The sequence below is a fragment of the Hyperoodon ampullatus genome (assembly GCF_949752795.1).
Source record: "Hyperoodon ampullatus genome assembly, chromosome: 20".
In the NCBI taxonomy this organism is placed as follows: Eukaryota; Metazoa; Chordata; class Mammalia; order Artiodactyla; family Ziphiidae; genus Hyperoodon; species Hyperoodon ampullatus.
In genome coordinates, this window is record NC_136933.1 from 7593034 (window position 1) to 7614851 (window position 21818).

Here is a 21818-nt window from a genome sequence, read left to right on the forward strand (position 1 = left end):
GGCCATCCTCAGGGCTCCGCCTCCCACCCGTGTGGGGGACGAGCAGAGGGAAACACATTCCTCATTGTGTCACTTCCCTTCATGGGCTGCCAAGGGGCCCAGGCTGCAGCCCCCCGCCCCTTCCCTGTCCGCTCACCATGTTTATTCTCATTTCCTCCCTGGCCCCCCTCGAGAACCCCCCGCCCGGCTGCCCCACTGATGCTCTACAGATGGGAGCAAGGCAGCCCGCTCGGGCCCAGCCCCTTCCTGCCCTGGGTTTCCTGCAGCCCGGGCCAGCCAGGGCCTTCTGAAAGGGGAGCTTCCAGCAAGTGTCGGCGGTCCTGACCTCTTGTCTCACGCCCGCAGAGAGGCTTCCGGGGTGACCAAGGCAGCCCTCAGAAGGAGTGCCCTCAGAGATGGCCTGCTGGCCTCGACCAACCAGTCTTGGGTCCTCTCCGGAGGGGCACAGGCCAGGGGCGGCTCCTGGCTGAGCTGGTAGCCCGATGCGGGCTGGCCCCTGGGCAGCTGAGGCCTCCTGGTCCCTAAGGTGGGGGATGCAGCTCTGGGGCTGTACCCTCCCTAGTGGTAGGAGGAAATGCTACCATAGAACTTGGATATTTTTGTGGACCCGCGAGGCCCCTATAGGTTGGTGGTTCTGCACCTTTCTTGCTCAGCACATCCTTTTGAATATCTGATGAGGGCTATGGAGTCCTGCCCTAGAAGAAGGCACTACCCCCAGTATTGTGCATCTGATTTCAGGGGCTCGTGGAACCTAGGTTACAAACTCCTGCCCTGGACTTGCTCATTGGATTCCTTCATTCCTTAGGTGAGGTCGCAAGGATGCACAGATGCTTCTGTGATGTGGAACCTCCTGCCCTCTGTCTGCTTCCACAGACCTCTGGTCTTGGAACCTGGAGAAAATGCAGCTTATGGGTGGAGCCTCCCTCCCTACACCTCCTCGCCTAATCCAGACCAGGCTCCTGGATCAAGACAGACCCCTCTCCCTGCACCTATGTCCACATGGAGGGGAAGGACACCCTATGGCAGAAGTTGGGGGGCGGGGGATCCCTGGGAGCAAATCTTGCCCTATGTCCTTCTTGGGCAAAAAGCAGCTCAGGAAGCTGAATGTGTGAGACTGAGTGTGTAAGCACAAGCAATAAAAGAGCAGATTGAGGACTTCCCTGGTGGCGCAGTGGTTAAGAATCTGCCCGCCAATGCAGGGGACGCGGGTTTGATCCCTGGTCCGGGAAGATCCCATATGCTGCAGAGCAACTAAGCCCGCAGACCACAACTACTGAGCCCGCGTGCCACAACCACTGAAGCCCGCGCGCCTAGAGCCTGTGCTCCACAACAAAAGAAGCCACCTCAACGAGAGGCCCGCACACCGCAACAAAGAGTCGCCCCTGCTCGCCGCAACTAGAAAAAGCCCGGGTGCAACAACGAAGACCCAACGCAGCCAATAAAAAAAGAGCAGATTGATACGTTAGACTTGAAAAGGTTAAACTTTTGTTCTTGAAAGGATACCACCAAGAAAGTTGAAAGACAACCCCTGGGATGAGAGAAAATATCTGCAAATCATATACCTGATAAGGGACTTCTATCCAGAATACATAAAGAACTCTTACAACTCAATAATAAAAAGACAAATAGCCCAGCTGAAAAAAATGGGCAAGGGATTTGAATAGACGTTTCTTCAAAGAGGATATACAAATGACCAGTTAATGCATGAAGAGGTGCTCAACACCATTAGGGAAATGCAAATCAAACCCACAATGAGAGACCACTTCACGTCCACTAAGATGGCTATGCTTTAAAAAAGAGATTGGAATCCTTATATATTATAGATGGGAGTGTAAAATAGTGCAGCCACTTTGGAAAACAGCTTGGCAGTTAAAGTTACCATATAACCCAGCAATTCCACTCCTTGGTACAAATCCAAGAGAAGTGAACATACATGAACACAAGAACACATATAGGAATCTTCATAGCAGCATTATTCATAAGCCCCAAAGTGGAAACACCCCAAATGTCCATCAACTAATGAATGAGTGAACAAAATATGGTATCTTCATACAATGGAATATTATTTGGCCATAAAAAAGAATGACTTGCCGATGCATGCTATAATATGGATGAGCTTTGAAAACACTATGCTTGCTGAAAGAATCCAGTTACAAAAAATTACATACTGTGTGCTTCCTATTTATATGAAATGTCCAGAATAGGCAAGTCTATAGAGACAGGAAGTAAATGAGTGGTTTGCTTAGGGCTGGGAACTGGGCGGGGGTGGGGTGGGGGAGGAACGGGGAGTGAGTGCTAATGATTCAAGATTTCTTTGGGGGGTGATGAAAATGTTCTAAAATTAGATTATGATGATGATTGCACAACTGTAAATATACTCAAAACCATTGGATCCTACGTTTTAAACGGGTGAACTTTACGGTATGTAAATTATATCTCACTAAAGCCGTTAAGAGTGAGTGTGTGAGTTTGTATGACAGCGCGTGTGTATGTGAGCTTGTGTGTGTGTGTGTGTGTGTGAGTGTGTACCCACGCTTGGACAGGGTGGGGCGGCACGAAGTTGGCTCCCTCTGGCCCCCAAAGACCTCCCTGCTTGTGGGTTTGAAAACCGAATTATAGGTTTGGAGGCCGCACAGCAGCTCCCCTGGGCCCTCCAGGACTTTCAGGGTTCCTTAGAAAGTGGGGGGGGGGGCTGGCTGAGGAGTGGGCAGGACCCCCCGCCGCAGGTCCAGGGGTTGCCTAGGGGGAGGGGAAACGGAGAGACTGTGGGGACCAGGAGGAAACCCCAGGCGGTCCTAGGCTCCCTCGCAGCGCCACGCCCCGGGCCCCTCTTGTCTCTGATCTCATCCAGTAGGTATTTATGGAGCACATACCCGGTGCCAGGCATTGGGCCTACAACAGCGAGCAGGAGGGCTGTCCCCGGACCCACCGGCCTCCCTTTCCGCGCCCTCTGCCTCGGCGCGGCATTCCTCTCCAGCGTCGAGGAGCGAGGGAGGGGGAGGGCCACAACCCCGCCGCCTTACCCTCGGCCCCGCCCCCAGATTAATGGAAACCACCTGGCGGGTGCGCCGCACGCACCGCCCCCGCCCCCAGGCCCCCGCATCGTTCCCGTGAGCATCTGCGTCTAATGAGTGCCCCAGCACCGCGGCATACCAGCCCCCGGGGCTCATTAATCTCATTAGGCAATGACAAATCATCCTGGGGCTGCCCAGGCTCCCGCCCCGGGCCCTCTCTTCCAGGCGTGCACAGGCCTCTGGGGGCGTGTGTCCACACAGTTCCACACGCAGGCCTGCACGCCCAGTCCCGGGCTCCCTTGACCTCTCCTGGGGGCTGTCTGCCCTGTGGCCGGCTCGGTCCACGGTCTGGGGGTTTCTCACTGTGACTGGGTCACCCTGGAGTCCAGGAAAGTCTTCGGGTGGCCAGCCCTCTGCTGAATGCGCGGGGAGGATCCGGGCAGAGATGCGAGGGACCCGAGGAATGATCCATCCGCGTGTCCTTTTCCGCCCGTAGACTTCATCTACACGACCGCCTGCCTAGGGCTGGGGGCTCTGGACGAATCTAAGCGGTCTGGGGCGGCCGGTGTGACATCTTGCCACTTGCAGCTCTTCCGAGGAGAAGGGGACGGCCGTTTACTGAGAGGCCGAGGTGTCCCCTGCTCTCTTCCTGGGTGAACTCATCTACCCCCGTGGCCACCTGTCAGGGAGCCATGCCTTGCCCCTTGTTCCAGGTGAGAGCCTGAACAGGCACCAGAAGGTAAATGGAGGTGGAATTCAATCCGTCTCTTTTCACTGCAGGGTGAAGTCCTGTGCCCTTTCATCGTCTGCCCCTGCACTCCAAAAGCCTTTCGTCTGGCTCCTCCACACTGAGGGAGGCGGGACACAAAGGAGGGCTCAGAGACAGGGCCTCACACACCTCTGGGCCCTTCGGCACGCTCCTGGGCTGGCCTTGAACTCTGCTGGACTGTTTCAGATTCTCCAGTTCAGCCTGCCTGGCTGATAAAGGTGTGCCTCCCCCATCCCACCTCACCCCCCAGTTCTCTGGAGCGCGGGTCCTCCCGTGGGATCATCTCAGGCACATTCCCTCTCGGGGCCCTCTCTGTGCCCCCTTCCCGGCCTCAGGGCCCTGCACTGCACAACAGGGGACCCCCCCACACACACTTACACCCCACCTGTTTGCAGAGGCCAGAGGGGCGCTCAGCAGGGCGGGCAATGCCGGCACTTTCTGGAGCAGCCCACATCTACTCAGTTATCAGACAGGCCGCTAACTCCCGTGGGACTTGCTGCATGGACTGTGGGATGTGAAGCTGCCACAGGCTCAGCCGCCCCAGCCTGGACGGCTGAGTCCAAGAGGACAGAGAGATCAGTGTTTCCTGGCACCAACTGCACGCCAAGCCACGGCGTCTCGTTTGCAATGAATAGGCCCACAGTGCAGGGGTCATCTGGTCCACTGGTTCCCAACCCCAATGAGCATGAGAATTGCCCGCATACCTTGTAAACAATTCCCAGGCCCCTGCTGACCTGACGAATTAGCATCTTCAGGACCGGGGCCCAGGACCTCTCCCTACCTCTGGGGTAGTGGGTAGTGACTGTGATGATTAGTTTTATGTGTCAGACTATAGCCCTCGGTGACTTAATCAATCACTAATCTGGGTGCTGCTGCGGAGGTATCTTGTAGATCTGGTTACCATCTACAGTCAATTGACTTTAAATAAAGGAGGCAACCTCTGCTCACATGGGTAGGCCTCACCCAATCAGTTGAAGGCCCGGAGAGCAAAACCCGAGGTTTCCCAGAGAGGTTCTGCCTTAAGACTGCAGCATCCGTTCCTGCCTGACTCTCCAGCCTGCTGGCTGGTCCTACAGATTTTGGATTTGCCAGTCCCCACAATCACATGAGCCATTTCCTTAAAATAAATTTCGTTATAAAGAAATAATTTCTTGGAACTCCCTGGTGGTCCAGTGGTTAGGATTCGGCACTTTCACTGCCATGGCCCGGGTTTGATCCCTGGTCGGGGAACTAAGATCCCGCAAGCCACGTGATGAGGCCAAAAATCATAATAAGAAGAAGAAAGAAAGAATTTCTTTGTGTATTTATATAAGGACACAGCCACGTACATCTCCTATTGGTTCTGTCTCTCCGGAGAAGCTTGACTGATAACACTGGTGACCAGCCAGGCTGGAGACCCTGGGCTCCTCCAGCCCCTGCACCGCCTCTCCGTCCCAGGGAAGCGAGGCCGGGATGCTGAACCCAGCACCCCTCTGCCCAGAAGCCTCCCCTCCTCTGAAAGCCCGGCCGTGTCACTGGGCTTTTTGATCTTTTCCTTCTCCTGCAGCTCTGTGGGTATCACACACACCCAAGGATCATAGAGTTTTAAATCCAGAGTGCACTTTACAAACGGCCCTGTCCCCCCACTTTTTTTTTTTTTTTGGTCTTAGTTCCCCGGCCAGGGGTCGAACCCGTGCCCCCTGCAAGGGAAGCGTGGAGTCCTAACCATTGGACCGCCAGGGACCCCCCCCCCACTTTTAACAGATGAGGAAACTGAGGCCCCAAAGTGAGGCATCCCTCTGATCCCAACTCCCACCACTCCCCAGTCACGCTGCCTTTCTTCTGCACCTCAAGCTCACCAGACAGGCTGGACCCCAGGGCCTCCCCCGCTGCTGCCTCTGCCTCTAGACAACTACCTGCCCGCCAGGTCCCTCCCTCCCTAGGGCTGGGGCTCCATCACCTCCAGCGAGGCCTTAACCTCATTACATAAAATAGCGGCCCCCACTCCAGTGCTTTCTGCCCCCTTCCCCTGCTGCTTTGTTTTCCTCTGCAGTGTTTATGGTCTCCTCACCTATTATACATTTCTTTGCTACGTTCTGGGTCCCATCAGCGGCAGGTAAGTTCCCCAGGGCAGGCACCTGGCCTACCGCGTTCACTCTGGATGCCCAGCACGCAGCCTGGCACACGGAGGGGGGGCTCAAGAAACATCTCGAGAGTGAACGACTAGATGATTCCTAACAGGGCAGGGGCTCCAACTCAGGACCTAGAATTCTCACTCTAGTGCACCTTTCTCCTCCCTCAGCATAGGTCGTTATTCCCGTCTCCTCTCCCACTTTGCTCTGCTTGCCTCCTGTGGTTTGAGTGCACCTGCAGGGTGGCGATCTGGGTCCCGGTGCCGTGGGGAGGGGTCCAGCTGGGTAGGCTCGCGTGGGGGGAAGGAGAAGGCCATCGTCTCATCTTCACCAGAAAATCTACCCTCATGAGATTGAAGGACCACCCAGCAGACCCAGCGAGAGGGCAGACCCAGCAGATTTGGGGCGGCTGAGGCGAGAGGGTAAAGATGGGAAAGATGTCCCAGAGGCCTCAGGAGGCTCTGGGCAGCTCTCGCTTGTGCTAAGGAGAAAAGAGACGGACGCTGGGCGGTGACTGGCCCTGGTTTGGCCGGGCCAAAGGACTGCGGGCAGCTGCGGTTAGTTTTTCTCCAAAAGATCCCAGGAGGGAGCGTCTGCTTTCTGGCAACTCAGCCCTCTAAGACCAAGCCTGGGCTGAGCGTAGGAATCACAGCTCCTGAGTGCTTAGCTGCTCGTGGAGGAGCATGTTGGTACCTAACGAGTCTTCTAAGTAGCAGCTCGGGGGCAGGCCTTCCTCCCTTTCGGGGCAGAGTCAGCGGGACCCGGTCACGGCTGTCTGCGTGCACCGTGGCTAACATCCCGGGAGCCCTCCCACCCCCAGCATGCCCTGATCCTACAGAACGTGCTCCACCTTTCCACGCGAAACGTGGCTGTGTCCCTTTCCACCCGCCCCCAACCCAGCCAGGCCACCAAGCTCTCCCCACAGGCGGCTTGGGGGAGAGCTTTCCCTTCCCTTGTGAAGTGGGTGTCATAGAGACAACCTCGTAAGATTGTTGTCCTGGTTGAAGATCTGCACTCCATCATGTCGGTACTGCGTCTCTATTACCCTTGAACTTTCTAGCCTTCGCTGTTCCCTCCTTTGGACTTTACAGAAACCCCGACCTACTTCATTCCTATATATATGGCAAGATCTGTGGTCTCAGTAGACTGTGATCCCACTAGACTGTGATCCCTTTGGCTGTTTGAGAGCAGGCGTCTGCCTTATTCGTTCGAGTCCCCCATTGCTCTGATCCAAGCCTTTCAGGCAAAATGGTACTGGAGGGGGCAGGACCCTGTTGGAGGCCTTGGGAACACCCAGCAGGTGGAAGCAGAGCTAGGAGACCGGGGCTTGGACGTGGGGGAGATGGCAAGGATCCAGCTCCAGGACGGACCGGAGGCCCAGGGGTCCCGTGGAGGAGACAGGACCCAAAGCTGTTGTACAGGCTGTGGGTCGGGAGTTGCCAACTGAACGGGGAATCGAGAGAGGGGTTGACTCAACCCCTCCTTTGGCACGGACTTGCCCGTGACCGAGGCAGGTCCCCAATTCTGGGAAGGAGCTTCTCTCGGGCTAGCAGGGCCCTTGCCGTCCGTCCACAGGGGAGCCGAGGATGCTGTTGCTGATGCAGCTGTAATCCAGGGCAGTGGGGATGGAGGGAGGGGGAGAAGTGGATGTGACCCACTGTCCCCACCCTCAGCCCAGGGCTCTGGCCCCTTGGGAGCTTTGTTTGTCGACTGTGTTTATTAGGGAAGGAGCAAAGAGGCCTCAGTCGCACTAAATGCTCCCTCTGCCCTTTATGCTGGGCCCCCAGCTGGGACGGGGAGGCAGCTTCTGGACAGTTAAGGGGCTCAGCCCTCATAGCTAATTGCTCATTAAAGAGTGTTAATGAGCTTCCCACAGCCCCATCCCTGCCTGGACCAGCGCCCCACTTCTCTGTGCTGTGGCTGGTGAGGGAACTGGTCTCTCTCTCCCGGACCAGCCCCTCTGCCCTCCACTTGGTGGTCGAGTCCGACTGTGGGCCCTGCTCGGCCAGCAGGTCCCGGGCCCCTCAGCAGCCAGGATTCCTCACCCTCCCTGGCCTGACCTCTTGCCCGTGACCTCCACCCCAGCCTGCCCGAGCACTTACAGTTTCTCCAGCAGGGGCAGTCCCAGGAAGGAGCCGTTCCGGAGCCCGGTGATCTTGTTGTTGCTCAAGAGTCTGGAGGAAAGGGGAGAACACAGGGGGGAGAGTGTTGGCTTCGGTGTAAGCGGCGCCCCCTGAAGCTGGGCGAGGAGCAGCCCCACCCTGGGCTCCGGGAGACCACGGGGAGGGGCCCGCGAACGGTTCGGGCAGACTGGTCAGCCCACGGAATGCCAGGTCGGACGCGTCACCTGCCCTGGGCCTCCCCACAGCCTGGATCTGACTTAGGCTCTGTACGCAGGTGAGCTGAGCAGGTGTGAAGTTGTGATGACCCGTTTTCGCCTTGGAACCACAGGGCCAAGCCCACGGCACCCCCCTTTCTGCCCTCCACAGCTCTGTCTTGCTCAAGCCATTGGCCCAGTAATCTGAGGACAGTGCTGGGGAGAATGGTCTGGCAGGTAGAAGAGGAAGGCAGGCAGGTGGGAGACCTGCCCTTCCTCGGGGTCTCCATCACTCTGGGAGCTGAGGACCTCACCAGAAGGGGACCCCTCCCTCCCCTCAAAGGCCCCCAACTCAGAGGGACGGAGTGCCCACGCGTCCCCAAGCCTGTCTATAGCCTTGACCGGAAACGGATGGAGTCCTCGGCCCCCCGGGGGAGCCCAGGCCTCAGCCTCAGCCTCAGCCTCAGCCTCTGCCCACTCGGAGTCTTGTTTATTTACTCGTTTGTATTTGTGGACGCAGAAAGGGGCCCCAAGCTCCTGACCCAACCCACTTTGCCCACCCACTCAGCCTTTCTCTGTCAGGCTCCCCGCTGGGAGGAGAGAGTGCCAGGCCAGCCAGAGGGCTCATCCCTTGAGTTAATTGCTTATTAAAAAGCTTTAATGAGCCTCTCAGCTCTAGCTCTTGCCTGCCCTGCGCTGAGGCAACGGTTTTCCCATCTTTGCTCTGAATGGTGGAGAACGGACCTGGGAAGGCCAGAGGTGCAGGCCTCGGGCCTCCCCTCCAGTGAGCAGCCTCTGGGCTGGATAGCAAGGGAGAGGGCTGGGGGCGGGGGCAGGGCCCGGGAGGGGCTGTCAGAGCTCCGCCCCAAAGCTTAATGGAAGTGGGTGGGTGCACAGACCAGACTGGCAGTGAGAGGACCCCAGACGTCCGTGCTACACCACGTTCAAGGGCACATGGAAAACAGACCATGGCCGGGACGGAGGCAAGGGTGGAAGGGGGCTTTGTGGGTCAATGGGAAGACGTGGACGCCTCACCTCCTTCCTCCCTTCTCCCCGCTCCAGAGAGGGCTCTCCTCCCCTTCGGGTCCCCCCCTCACTGTCCTTCCAACGGTGACATTTCCCAGCAAGGTGCTACACACACGCACGCACGCACGCACGCACACACACATTGTCTTGATATTTCAACAAGCACATCACAGTAGTCATCATATGAATAATTAGAACTTTCTCAAACCCCTTTATTCTCATTTTATGGGTTAGGATAGTTTTATTTCACGTTACCTGGGGTGGCCAATTATAAATAATCTTGTCAGTTCTTAGGGCCTCGAATAGTCTCATTCAGGCCCTGGTGGGGCTGCGATGGCCCCCTGGGTGGGGACAGGCTCTGGATGGTGTGAGTTTTAAATCGAAGCCCATCCCACCTCATCTGCTGCTCATTCCCTCATACACCCTCAGAGCCTGAGGTTCAGAGGTTGCATTAAATGTTGGAGAAGGCGAGAGGACCCCTCAGTATCCTTAGTAATGTCGGGAGGGGTCCTGAAATGTCAGGAAGAGGGGTGAGAAAGGGCATCTGTTTCAGCCTCCCCAAACCCCAAGGGTCTCTCCCAGGGACTGCCCCTCCCTGGGTCTTGGGAGGGAGAAGGATGGGGATGCTGATGGGGGGGCACAGGGGAGAGGTAGGGGGTATGGAAGGTTAGAGGAACAGGGGGAGCCAGGTTATCACAGCCCCGTGCACGAAGGGAGAAGCCTGAGAACGTTCCCAAACTTGAGTGGAGTACGGACCTGTTAAAGGGAGGGGAAAAGTATCTTATTCCCTGCAAATATGTCTGAGGATCCCAGTTTGAGAAACACTGACTTTAGAAATGAAAATCTTACACTATGAAAATACCTTCTAGTAAAAAATTATCTCAAAATTATAGGCAAAGGGGCTTCCCTGGTGGCGCAGTGCTTAAGAATCCGCCTGCCAATACAGGGGACATGGGTTTGAGCCCTGGTCTGGGAAGATCCCACATGCCGCGGAGCAACTAAGCCCATGCACCACAACTACTGACCCCGTGCGCCACAACTACTGAAGCCCACGCGCCTAGAGCCCGTGCTCCGCAACAAGAGAAGCCACCGCAATGAGAAGCCCATGCACTGCAATGAAGAGTAGCTCCCGTTCACCACAACTAGAGAAAGCCTGTGCGCAGCAATGAAGACCCAACGCAGCCAAAAATAAATAGAAATTAAAAAAAATTATGGGCAAAAAATTTTTTGCTCAAAGATCATTGAATTGAAAAGAGAAAATTAAACAAATTCTCCAACTCCCAAATCCCCGATATTAAAACCTGGGATCCTAATTGGAGAACCCTATCCGGACAAGTCTAGTGGTAGTGTTGGGGGTATAGGTACCCCACATTCTCCAGACTCTTTGTCCTTTAACCCTTGAACACCTTTCACATACCCCAAATTTAACCCAGAACTGGCCAACAGAAGTACAATGCCAGCTGCATACGTAATTTAGAATATTCTAGCACCCACATTGTTTAAAAGTTAAAAATTAAATTAATCTTAATAATATACTTTACCCCAATGCACCCAAAATGTTATCATTTCAACACATAATAAATATATATTACAAATATATTATAAATTATATAAGTAACAAAAATTATTAATGAGATATTTTCCCTTTTTTGGTACTAAGTCTCAGAATCTGGTGTGGATTCTCCTCTTCCAGCACAATTTACTTAACTCAGACCAGCCACATCGCAAGTCCTCAGGGCCACATGAGGCTGGTGGCTTTAAGTCTTATCCCTGATTTAGTCTCCTTGTAGCCAGCACCTCCCCAGGAGGAAGTCTGGGCTGCTGGGGAGATACTCAGGTGGCCCGGGGTGGGGTGTGTGTGTGTGTGTGTGTGTGTGTGTGTGTGTGTGTGTGGCCTGGGAACAGAGCAAAGGATGGGGACCAGCCCCTAAGGCAGGCGAGGACAAGCCTCTGGTCCAGAGCAGCTCATCTCCTGGCTGCCACCCCAAGGCCCGCGTTCTCTGAGGCAGCCTCTGTTGGGCTGCGGAAGAGAGGGTAGAGCAGGGTGACGTTGGGGTCGGCTGCTGCCCACGCTGCAGGCTCGGCCAGCCCAGTGTAAACTCCATCCTGGAGAGTCTTGAAATGAGATTTTTTTCTCACTGTGAGAACACATTCCTGATCGCCCACCCTCTAAGCCACTCACTAAAGCGGGGGCACCAGGCAAACAGTGCTGCATCCTTCTCCTCCAATGGGCCCCATCTTGCCACGTCTCCAGTTCTTGGACAGACTTCAGCAGCTATCGGTATGGTTTAGTCCCCAGATACCCAGAACTGGATCTTTTGGTCTTAACAATCTAGATCGGGCTGAGGAAATTTTACTTCAGACCTAGATTAGGGGGAGAATGGCCTCAATTATGCTGGTAGGTTCAGTCCTCTGGAGGCGAGGGCAGGGATTTGGCGGAGTGTTTGGGGCAGGTAGGAAGCTGGCAGTTACGGGGCTGCTAATGGGGGTAGGTGAAACACACACACACACACACACACACACACACACACACACACACACACACACACGGCCTCATCCAATAGGAAGAAAAATGTTCCCGCCACGCTAGGCTCTCATGGGAGGAAAACAGGCAGGGCAGCCCCATGCTTCTGTCCAGAGTCGCAGACACAACGCCAGTCTCTGCCCCCTCCTAATCACCTCCCAACCCCGCCCAGAGAGCCTCAGCCCCACTGGCCTCCCCCCAGCACCAGCACAGGGTGCCTGCCAGGTGGGTTTGCTTCCCAGCCATGCCTCCCATCCCTCAGACCCCAGGCCCGCCCAACCCAGCATCCTCGGCTTCTCCCTCCCTCCCTCCCGTGTCTACCACCCAACATCACATTTTCACAGGAAGGGGGGCCAGTCCCTGGGGGCCCCTGTTCTCTACCCCAGAATCTGAAATCTGGCCAAGGAGAGGGGGCACACTGAGTCCATTCCAGAACTCTCTCCCGGCTCGGGTCCTATTTTAGGGAAGAGCAGCAAGCAGAGTGACCACTAATGAGGCTGGAGGCCACGGGAGCGAGTGGCTGGCGTCTGCAGAGGCCCTGTGGCCTCTGGGCAGCCGCAAACGCTCGCCAGATCCCAGTCCAACATCAAAGATGACCCTATAGGGGTCACGTGGGCACCGCCCCGTTGGGCACGGGGCCAGCACCTGCCCGAACAAAAGGGTTCTCACATGTCCAGGGAGAGTCATACATGTCAGCCCCTCACCGACCCCCCCAGCCCACCCCAGCACAGAGATGCAAGGACCATAGGCCTGGACACTATGGCCCCGTGCTCTCCAGGAATTCTGAGCCTGGAATTTAGGCCACGGCCAAGGCCCTCTGGGCTGTGAGGGGCCCGTCTCCAGCACCTGCTGCTGGCACCTCGGCAGTGCCTTCGGGAGACCATCAGATGGGGGGAGGAGGGTGGTCTGCTTGCTAACACCAAAAGGGCCTCAGGCCCATTACCAGCTGCACCATCAAGGTGAAACTATACTCCCAGCCCTGCCCACAGGCACAGTACCCAGGGCCTTGGAGCATTTCCAAGGCCCACAAGGGCATCTGAAACCTAAAAAAAGAAAAAAAAAATCACCACTGAAATATAAATGCTACAGGGCTTCCCTGGTGGCGCAGTGGTTGGGAGTCCGCCTGCCGATGCAGGGGACGCGGGTTCGTGCCCCGGTCCGGGAGGATCCCACATGCCGCGGAGCGGCTGGACCCGTGAGCCATGGCCGCTGAGCCTGCGCGTCCGGAGCCTGTGCTCCGCAACGGGAGAGGCCACAGCAGTGAGAGGCCCGCGTACCGCAAAAAAAAAAAAAAAAAAAAAAAAAAAAAAAATATATATATATATATAAATGCTACAAACATAAATTAATGAAGACTTAGCTATAGAACTACCAAATGTCATGTTATGCCAATTAGCAATAACTGTTCTGCTTCATAAAGGTTGTGCATGCAGTTTAGCCTGACTGATATGACAGTGGGACCTCCAAACAGGAGACTACCTCTGGTCCACAGGCCCTGCTTTGACACACACCTCAGGCTAAAGGTTGCCCTTCATGTGTACCGAGCCTGACTGCAGGGGACATAAATGCTGGAGAGGACACACAGCACTCCCACACCTCCTGCCATCCCTCCCTTGGCTGGAAGCCTGTCCGTCAGCCTCCCTCTGGTTAGGAGAGCACCCATGTGGGACATCTTTTCCCCAGACTTTAGAGAACCATGTCCTGAGACAGCCTCTGACCTCAGCCTTGAAGACGGGCTGTCCAGGCAGGGCCTGAGGTCAATGTCAAGAGGGAAAACTATTTTGCAACGGCTCCTACACATGGGCCTTCCTTCGGTCCTTTTCTCTACCCTCTCTGCAAGGTCACGGCATCCTGGTGGTCACTAGGCAGAAACCAAGAAATTGGGGCGGGGATGGGAAGGTCTAACCAACTGGTGTTCATGGTGGGTGGTGGGTGTGGCTTGATGGGGATTTGGGGGCCCCCAGCACTGGAATTGATTCTTCTTTAATCGTTCACCCTGGGCATGCATTCATTTGGTCTTCAATCCTACGTGAACACCTACTGTGTGCTCGGCTTTGTGGAACACATCAGTACTACAAACACAAATGAGACCTGGTGTTTAGCATCTCCCACTCGTGGAAGGTGAAGGGAGATGTGTCACCCTGGGTGGACTGTTTGCGTGCGTGTGTCCCCGGGGGTTGAGGAAGCTGGGAAATTACTCCCAATCCACCTTAAGCACTTCCTGCACCCACAGCCTAAAATCTCACCATGGGGGAGCCAAGCTTTTAGGTGAAGAAAGTAGGTTTCTTTAAACATACAAATAAACCTGAAAGGATCTGTCTGTCATCAGTCTTTTATACCTAAGTATAAATTAGTCCGTTAATCCTTCCAGCCCAGAGGTTTTCCTTGGGAGCCTGGAGGCCGTGCTCCTGTCCTGCTTTGTGAGCCTGTATCCAGTCTCCATGGTGAGACTGCAAGGCCCCCGAGAGGCCAAGGCCAGCTCTCTCACCTCACAGCAGGCACTGGTGGATTGGGTGGGTGGGTGGCTGTCTGGAGGTGCAGAGCTCCAGGGAAGGTGGGGTTGGTCCAGGAACCACACTTTTCCCAAGTCGGGAGGCATTTTTTCCTGCCTCCACTTCCCACCAAATCCTCTGTGAAGTGATTTTGTACTTAGTGGTCCCCTTGGTACACATGTATCGTTGCGGGTGGCACCCCTTTCCCCGGCTCACTATCCACGTGGGGGAAGTGGATTGGTTATGTCCCTGCCCCGTCCCCAGGGAGGACGGCTCTGATCGGTCAGTGTGGGACCGGGCTGACCCAGAGCGGGAGCCCTAGGGTCTGGCTAGGAGCTGTGTGACCTTGAGCAAGTCAGCCCCTCCCTGGGGGGTTTCTTCTCGGTAAAAGAAGGGTCTGGACCGAAGATTCCCACTCCATACGTTTGATGGCTTTTCCCATCCTGGATGCCGAGTCTCCTGAAGTCTAGAGTTTCTGCTCCAACACACAGTTCCCAGCAGGCCAAGCGCCCTGGGGGAGGGCGGGCCGGGAGAGGACAGGGAGGAGGGAGCTTCGACCTCCCCTTCGCTTTCCAGCTGGGAGATGTCTGGCCCCTCAAGCTCAGGCTGGAACTCCCTCCTGGGCCGCTCTCTGCGGCCGGTTCCCTGCTCCTCCGTGACAGATTGGTCCCCTGCCCCTCACCTGGTCCCATCCATTTTACACAGCCTTTGCTCCCCCAGCCCGGCTCCCCCAGCCCGCCTCTCCCCACTCCCAGGGCTGGGAAAGCTGGGTCCTGGGAGGCTGCCGCGTTCGCTACACTCCACAGTGTCTCCGCTCTCCCACCCCCATCACCCAGTTCTAAAAGCAAAGGAATGTTCTGGAGTTTGGGAAGGATGGGGGCCCCCGGAGGAGGGAGGAAGGCGAGGAGGCAGCTTTGTCCTGTCAGTGTCTGAGCTCTAAATAGAACGGAGCGGCTGGGCTGGGGGAATGAAAATAAACAGCCCCTCTGAACAGCCCCTTCCTAGCCCTTAACCGGATTTTCCTTCTGGTTCCTCAGCCCAGGGCCATTTCCCTCCTCTCCCCTCCCCTCTTCTCTGTCTGGTCCCACGGGGGCGAAGGCTCTACCTCAGGGTGATGGGGGAGTGAGGGGTCCTGGTCCAGGCTGCGTGGCACGGGGGAACTCACCTCCCCTCTCTGGGCTTTGGCGAGGAGAGCTCACTGAATGCAAGGACAGAGATCAACTCAGAGGTGGCTGGAACTCTTGCTCCTTCAGGAAAGAGTTCTTATCCCAATGACTCCCATGTGACATAAACTTAGGAACACTCGCTCCCTTTAAAAACATGACCCCAAATTTAAGGGTCAATTTACGGTGAGGTTCAAATTACACCGGTTTGCCCGGTGCCTTTGGGGGAAATTCGCAGACTCACCAGGACTAGGGATTGCACCCCTCCCAGCCCTAACCCAGAGGGGTGATCCATAGTAGGTGGCAGGAAGGGACTTCCTTAGGGGTCAGGAGTGGCTGGGTTCTTGCACGGGTTCTGAAAAATTCAGGCCAAATAACCCATTCTGGGTCCTGGTCCCACGGGGGGCCTGAATTATAGGTCCAGTCTGTCTGGTGCAAGAAGGACTCAACCGGTGAAGCACGGAGGGCTCTGCTCTCCGCCTGGTGCTCTCCTGAGCTGGGCCCCTGGGTCCCGACGTCCTGCACAAGGGGCAGCTCTCAGGGCGGGGCTCCTAACACCTCCAGGAAGGGGCTGATCAATCCTGGAACCTGGGCTGGTGGCCTCCAGCTCCTCCAGTAGGCAGTCGGGGCGATTCCTTCTGAGTCCCTCCCTTCAGACCAGCGGGGGTCCGGGAGCCCACATGGAGGCGCTGCAGCTGAGACCCCCCGCGCCCCTGCCCCGGCACCGTGGGGAGCGTAAGGGCGAGTGTGTTGGAGTCTCCAGCCTCTTCCCTCCCTTCCCTCTTTCTCCTCGCTCCCTCCCCCTCCCCCTCCGCTCCGGCACAAAAGCTCTCTGTACACTGCCACTTCCTCTGGCTGCTGTCTCTGAGCCCAGACCTTATGAGAACCATATGGGGGAAACAGGGTGGAAGGGAAGGGGGTGGGGAGGCCGCGCGGCCCGCCCCTCCAGCCACCATCTCCCTCGGCTCGCGCTCTGTGCAGGCGGTTGGCACACTTTGCCCCAAACTCCCCCTAAGCAGACCCCGGGGGCTGGGATGAGGGGCACTGAGGGGTGGGCCCAGTCCAGAGCTGGAGGTCCAGAGGGACGTCTGTGCTCAAGCACGGGGGGTGGGGCTGGGAAGGGGCCTCCCCTCCCCTCCCCCGGGGCTCCCAAAGACCACCAAACTCCCAGCAAAGGGCCCCGGCCTCCGCTAGGCACATCTGTGTGGAAACTGCTCCTTCTCCCCTATGGGGGCAGCCTACGTGGTGGGCAGCTCCCCCAGACGGGAGGCTGAAGGGATGAGGCTTTGCGGGCGCTGGGAGAATCTGGACGGAGGGACAGTCCCATGCCTGCACCTCTCCCCACCCAGCCTTGGAATGTTCCCAGGTCAAAAGGGCCTGGGTCCTGCTGGGAAGGAACCCGGGTTTTTTTTAAAGCAGGCTTTGTGTCTATTGGGTCCCAAGTCCAGCTAGGTGAACAGTGAGTCTCTCACCTGAGAGGAAAACTCAACGAACCCAGCCAGCTAATCCTGACGCTGGCGTCAGCTAAGCTGTGGGACTCTTGGCAAGACGTGGCCATCTCCCCATCTGGCCTCAGTTTGCTCAGCTGTCAGACGCTGATTTAGGGGCGTCCCTAAGGCCCCTTTCGGCCCAGGGGCCCAGGAATTTATGACACTGCCTGGTATCCTCCGAGGGCCTGCTCAGATGTCCCGGGAGGTCCTCATAGGAGGTTTCCTTCTAGACTTATCCATTATCAGCCCTTTCCTGGAATTCCTTAGTATCCCCTCACTCGAGCTCCCAGAGCCCAGAACCAGAGGGCAGGCCCATCACCTGCTGCCAGGGCGGGTGGGTGGGGCGGTTGACAGTGGTCTGCGTCTCCCTCCTCCACCCGGGTTCTCCCTGTGCTAAGCCACCTCCACCCCGCTGCCCATGAGACCCTGCCCCTCAGGGAAGGCCCATAAAGGCTCCTGCTCTGGACAGGACGTGCCCACAGCTGCCCTGTGCACTGGGCCTCGAGAATGGGGGCTGGGGCGGGGCAGGCGGATCAGGAAGGAAGCCAAGAGTTCAGCTTTCCTGGAAAACTGCGAACGAAAAGCCATTAGAGGAAAAAAAAAAAAAAAAAAAAAGCCAAGCGTGGGGAGAAGGGGCCTGCAGTCTACAAAACCAGAGGGCGGAAACCGAGATAGCCGAGCGGAGGTGGAAGGGTTTTCCGTGAGGCGCACAGGGCTGTCCACAGGATTGCCCTCCACGGCTTGGAGGCTTCCTGAGCAGAGACGGAGGCTCTCTGCAGACAGGCACCTTATCTAGCGCTTTCTCTGCCTGAACAGTCAGCCGGGCTTCCCAAAGCAAAGGCCTGACTCTCCCCCACCTCCCCCAGGACCCACGTGGGCAGCGCGGTGTGTGGAGGGGACTGGGAGATGGTGGTCCATTCTGGAGGAAAACCGGGGAGGCGGAGGGAGGGGAAAGCAATAACGCAAAGACTATTGGCCCAAGTCCCGTTGTTTGCACCAGGTGATGGGCAGAAAGGGGAAAGGGGACATTTGGGAAATAAATAAACGAGGAAGGAGGAGGAGTTTGGGAGAGTGTGAAGGTTTTTGTGCTCATAGCCTCTCTTTGCTGCCGGGCTGGAGCGGCAGAAGCCCCTTCCCAGCCCGTCTATTCCTTCTTCCCTCGAGATGCTTGCTGGGTAGGGGTGGGTTTGCTGGGGGGACGGAGCCCCCAGAAGAGAATCCCTGCCAAGCTTCTGCTGAAGAAGATCGTGTGCTCTTTTTCCTTCAGAAGCCAGCTTGGGGGAGGGGTTGCCGTCAGGATGGGGATTAGGTGGAGCCTGTGGGGGGTGCCTAAGGCGTATGTCTGTGGCTGGTTTTAGTCACACCCCCGGCTGATGGGCCAGCGGGCTCTCGGGGGTTGCTCCGGCCTGACCCGCCCTGTCTGTTTTCCTGTGGAGATGTCCAGCCAGGCTCGGGGTGGGGGGTATCTTAAGCCAGGTAGGTCAGTGGCCTGGGACAAAAGAAGGGCCCTTCCTCTGGGGATGGTTTGGGATGGGAAGGTGAGCTAGCTAGCAGTCCTGCTGGCTGCCGCCCTGTCCTGATATCTTCTCGCCAAGAGTTGGCCCCACTCTCTCCCTGGAGTGGCGTCGAAGGGAATTAGCCGTGGCTGGAAAGCATTAGTTACCAAATCATTCTAAAATGTGCTGCAAAACCACCTTTTAATGTTTCCCCCCTTCTTTCTGCCGTCCGTATGTTAGGATTCCCTAATCCCAGCACAGGAGTGTGAGCTCGGCTGCAGGATCCAGGGCACACACGCTCCTCTCGGAACTGAATGACTGTGGCCCAGCGGGGACTCACACAGACACCAGCCCAGCCATCCCACACAGCAGGCATTTTTTCTCCTCCAGAACTGAGTGGGCCGGGGAATGCCCAGGCCTGTCTGGACACTTCAACCCCAGCGGACACTCAGAGGGACCTGAATCAGCTGCCACAGCTGCCTTCCCAGGCCATGGCTGTATCCCTGAGCTGCTGGGACGTGGGAGAGAGCAGAGACACGGCTTCCACCCCCCTAATGCACACATGCACACACCCACCCCAGCTGGGGAAAATGCAGGCCAGGCGGACAACGTCAGAGGCTGACCAGTCGTGTCCTGTCAGGAAGCGGGCAGCCTCTGAAGTCACCCAACCAGAGGCGTTACTGTATTGTTCTGGACACAATCGGATAGACTGTGAGCCAGCTCCAACTCTGGGCAAGGGGCCGTGGGGAAACGGCCGCCGCTGGGGTCAGGAGGACGGGGAAGGGGAAGCGGCTTGGAGGCTGGATCCAGGACAGGAAAGGAAGGGGCCGCCGCCAGGGCCCGACCCTCCAGTCCACGGCGTGCGTGGAGCTCCAAGCACGTGGTCTGCGCAGGAAATCTCTGCTGTGGGGAGGGGTCGCTAATTCTCCTGCAGTTGCGGGGACTTCGGACCCCCATCGAGGAGGCTTGGGGTCGGGTTGCGGGCGCAACGGGCCTCGCTGGTTGCCAGCAAAGTGAGGGCTTAATAAGGCCCGGGCTTGAGGAGGGAAAGGGTATGACGGAAGGAGGCTGGGAGGCAGCGTCCTTCCCCTCAGCCGGGTTTCTTTCTCCGCACTCTTTTTGCGAAGAAGTCAATCGAGAAACAGCCAAAGTTCGTCTTTATATCCGAGGAGGGGAGGAAGAGGGAGGGATGCAGGATCCAGAGCAGAGCTCAGTTCACAGATGCGCACGGCGGGAGAGGGGTCCTAGTGGGAATCGGGACGCCGGGGCCTCATTCACACCAGAAGCGCCTGCACCCCAAGGACAAACTTTTTCGAGCCCACCCTCCCGCCAGCGCTAGAGAGACGGGCTGCAAGCGGGGCTGGCAGGCTCCCGGCCCTGATGGGGCGCCCCCAACTGGAGGAGCCAGGCCGGCGGGATGAAGCCGGGAGACTCCTCCAGTGCGGCCAGGGACGCGTCCGCGGTGGTAAAGACCACAGCCATCTACTGGGCCGCGGGCGTTGGTCTTCTCTGAGCCTTCCCCGCATCCCACCACCCGCAGGTCCGCACCACCAGCCCTGGCTAGAAACTCAAGGGGCGCGGGCGTCCCGCCAGCGCGCATTCCCTGTCACCTGTGCAGGTGAGTGGGCGCCCGCGGTGCCTCACTTTGGGGCGCCCCCGCCCCCCAATGCTCCTTCCTCCCTCCACACCCCTGGAGCCCTAATCTTTCCCTCACTTCTCCTCAAGCCTCCCTTTTCGGCTTCTGGACTCAGGCCTGTCCTAGAGTCTCTGAAGTGGCACGTCGACTCTGTCCCCCATTTCCCACCCCTCCCGTCTGGGCTCCTTTCATCCCCTCTTCGGGGCTCGAGCCGGGCCGGCCAAGTAGGATACTTACAGGGTAACGGTGCTGTTAGGCAGGAGGCCGGGCTCGGGAGGCTCCGGGAGGTCCCCGCCGCCGCACACCACCCTCCTGCGCGCCGGGCTGGGGGCGCCGCCGCTTAGCCCCTTGGGCCGCTCCCCCGAGCACTTGCAGCTGCGGATAGGGACCGGGCAGCCGGGCGCGCCGCGGATCTCGGGCGCCGAGAGCAGCAGCCACTGCAGCAGCGGCAGCAGCAGGCGCGCGGGCGCCCACCGCATCCTGCGTCCCGCGGCGCCCATCAGCCCATCGCCCCGCGGGGACCGACAGCGCTGGGGCCCGTCTGCGCGCCGGCCGGAGGGATCCGGGCGTGCGAGAGGCGTGCTCAGCGGGGGCCCGGGGCGCTCGAGGGCGGAGCGGGGGGCCCTGGGCGGAGGCAAGCCCCGGGGTCCCCGCCGCCGCGCCCCGGGGGCATGTCCGGCGAGCGCCCCGGCGGGGAGGACGCGGGCGCGGCTGTCAGCGCAGCGCGGGCGGCCCCCGGCGGCGCGGCCCGACTGTCTGCGTGGGACTCCCGGGCCGGTTGAGGCCGGGCCGCTCCTCGTCGTCTGCTCGCTCTGCGCGGGGCTGTGACCTAGCGGATCGAGCCGGGCTCCTGCCGCCGCCGCCGCTCCGTGCCATGGATGGAGGCAACTCGGCTCGGCGCCGCTCCCGCCGCCGCCAGCCCCCGCCCGCCCTCCCGAGAGGGCGCCCTCCCCTCTCCAGCTCGTCCGTCCGCGAGGCCCTAGCGCCTCCCGATGCGCAGCCAGGCCGCTGCCCTCCTCGGAGTAGGAGCGGGCCAGCCGGCTGGAGGCCCCGCGTGTCCCCTGCACCCGCCCTGAACCTAGACTTCTCCCTCGCGCCTCTCTCCCCCCACCCAGGAATCTTCCTCCATAACCCACCTCAGACCTCAAAGCCAGCCGCTGTCACTTTCCACAAAACCCTCCCTCCCTCGTGCCGTCCAGCCTGCACCTCCCGATGCTTCTGGGGCTTTCATTGACCCGCGGGCTTGGCCAGAGATGCCCGTGTTTTGTATTGAACTTCGTTCACCGCTCTGAGGCTGCTGCGACTCGGCTTCCCTTGACCCCCTGACCTGATGGGCCAGTCTGGAAGCCGGGGCTCACTCTCACAGTCCTGCTCCGGCCACTGCAGGAGACAAGGCGGAGGCTAAGGAGGCTCAGACCCTCTGGGTGACCTCGCCCAGCGGGGCGTGCATGTCATTCGGCCAAGGAAGGGTCAAAGGCCGAAGCAGGCCTTCCAGATCTGGCTGCCTACCTTTTCCACATCCGTGTGTGTGTGTGTGTGTGTGCGTGTGTGTGTGCGTGTGTGTGTGTGTTTGATGGTAGGTGGGAATGAGGGGAACACAGAGGGAAAAGCAGGGATTCCCACTGGGTGTGGAAGGAGCACAGCGCTGAGTCAGGAGAGCCCGTTCTCAGCAGCGCTGACAAAGGACACAGCCCCTAACATCCTGGGGTATCTAATCTCGGGGGTCAAAATGAGGCCCTGCCTGCCTGCAAGCTGTGGCCTGAGAATGAGTGAGTGCTGG

At 58.1% G+C, this 21818-nt stretch overlaps 1 protein-coding gene across 1 annotated transcript in view; it reads right to left on the bottom strand.

The window, feature by feature from the left end:
- Window positions 1–20538, bottom strand: part of ADGRA2 (adhesion G protein-coupled receptor A2) — a gene marked incomplete at its 5' end in the record, with an annotated part of 34958 nt that extends 14420 nt beyond the window's left edge. The window contains 2 exons of the mRNA XM_079726642.1: window positions 7997–8068; window positions 20276–20538. Coding sequence (XP_079582768.1) covers window positions 7997–8068; window positions 20276–20538 — 335 coding nt within the window. The remainder of the gene's footprint in view (window positions 1–7996; window positions 8069–20275) is intronic.
- Between the last annotated feature and the right edge of the window lie 1280 nt (window positions 20539–21818).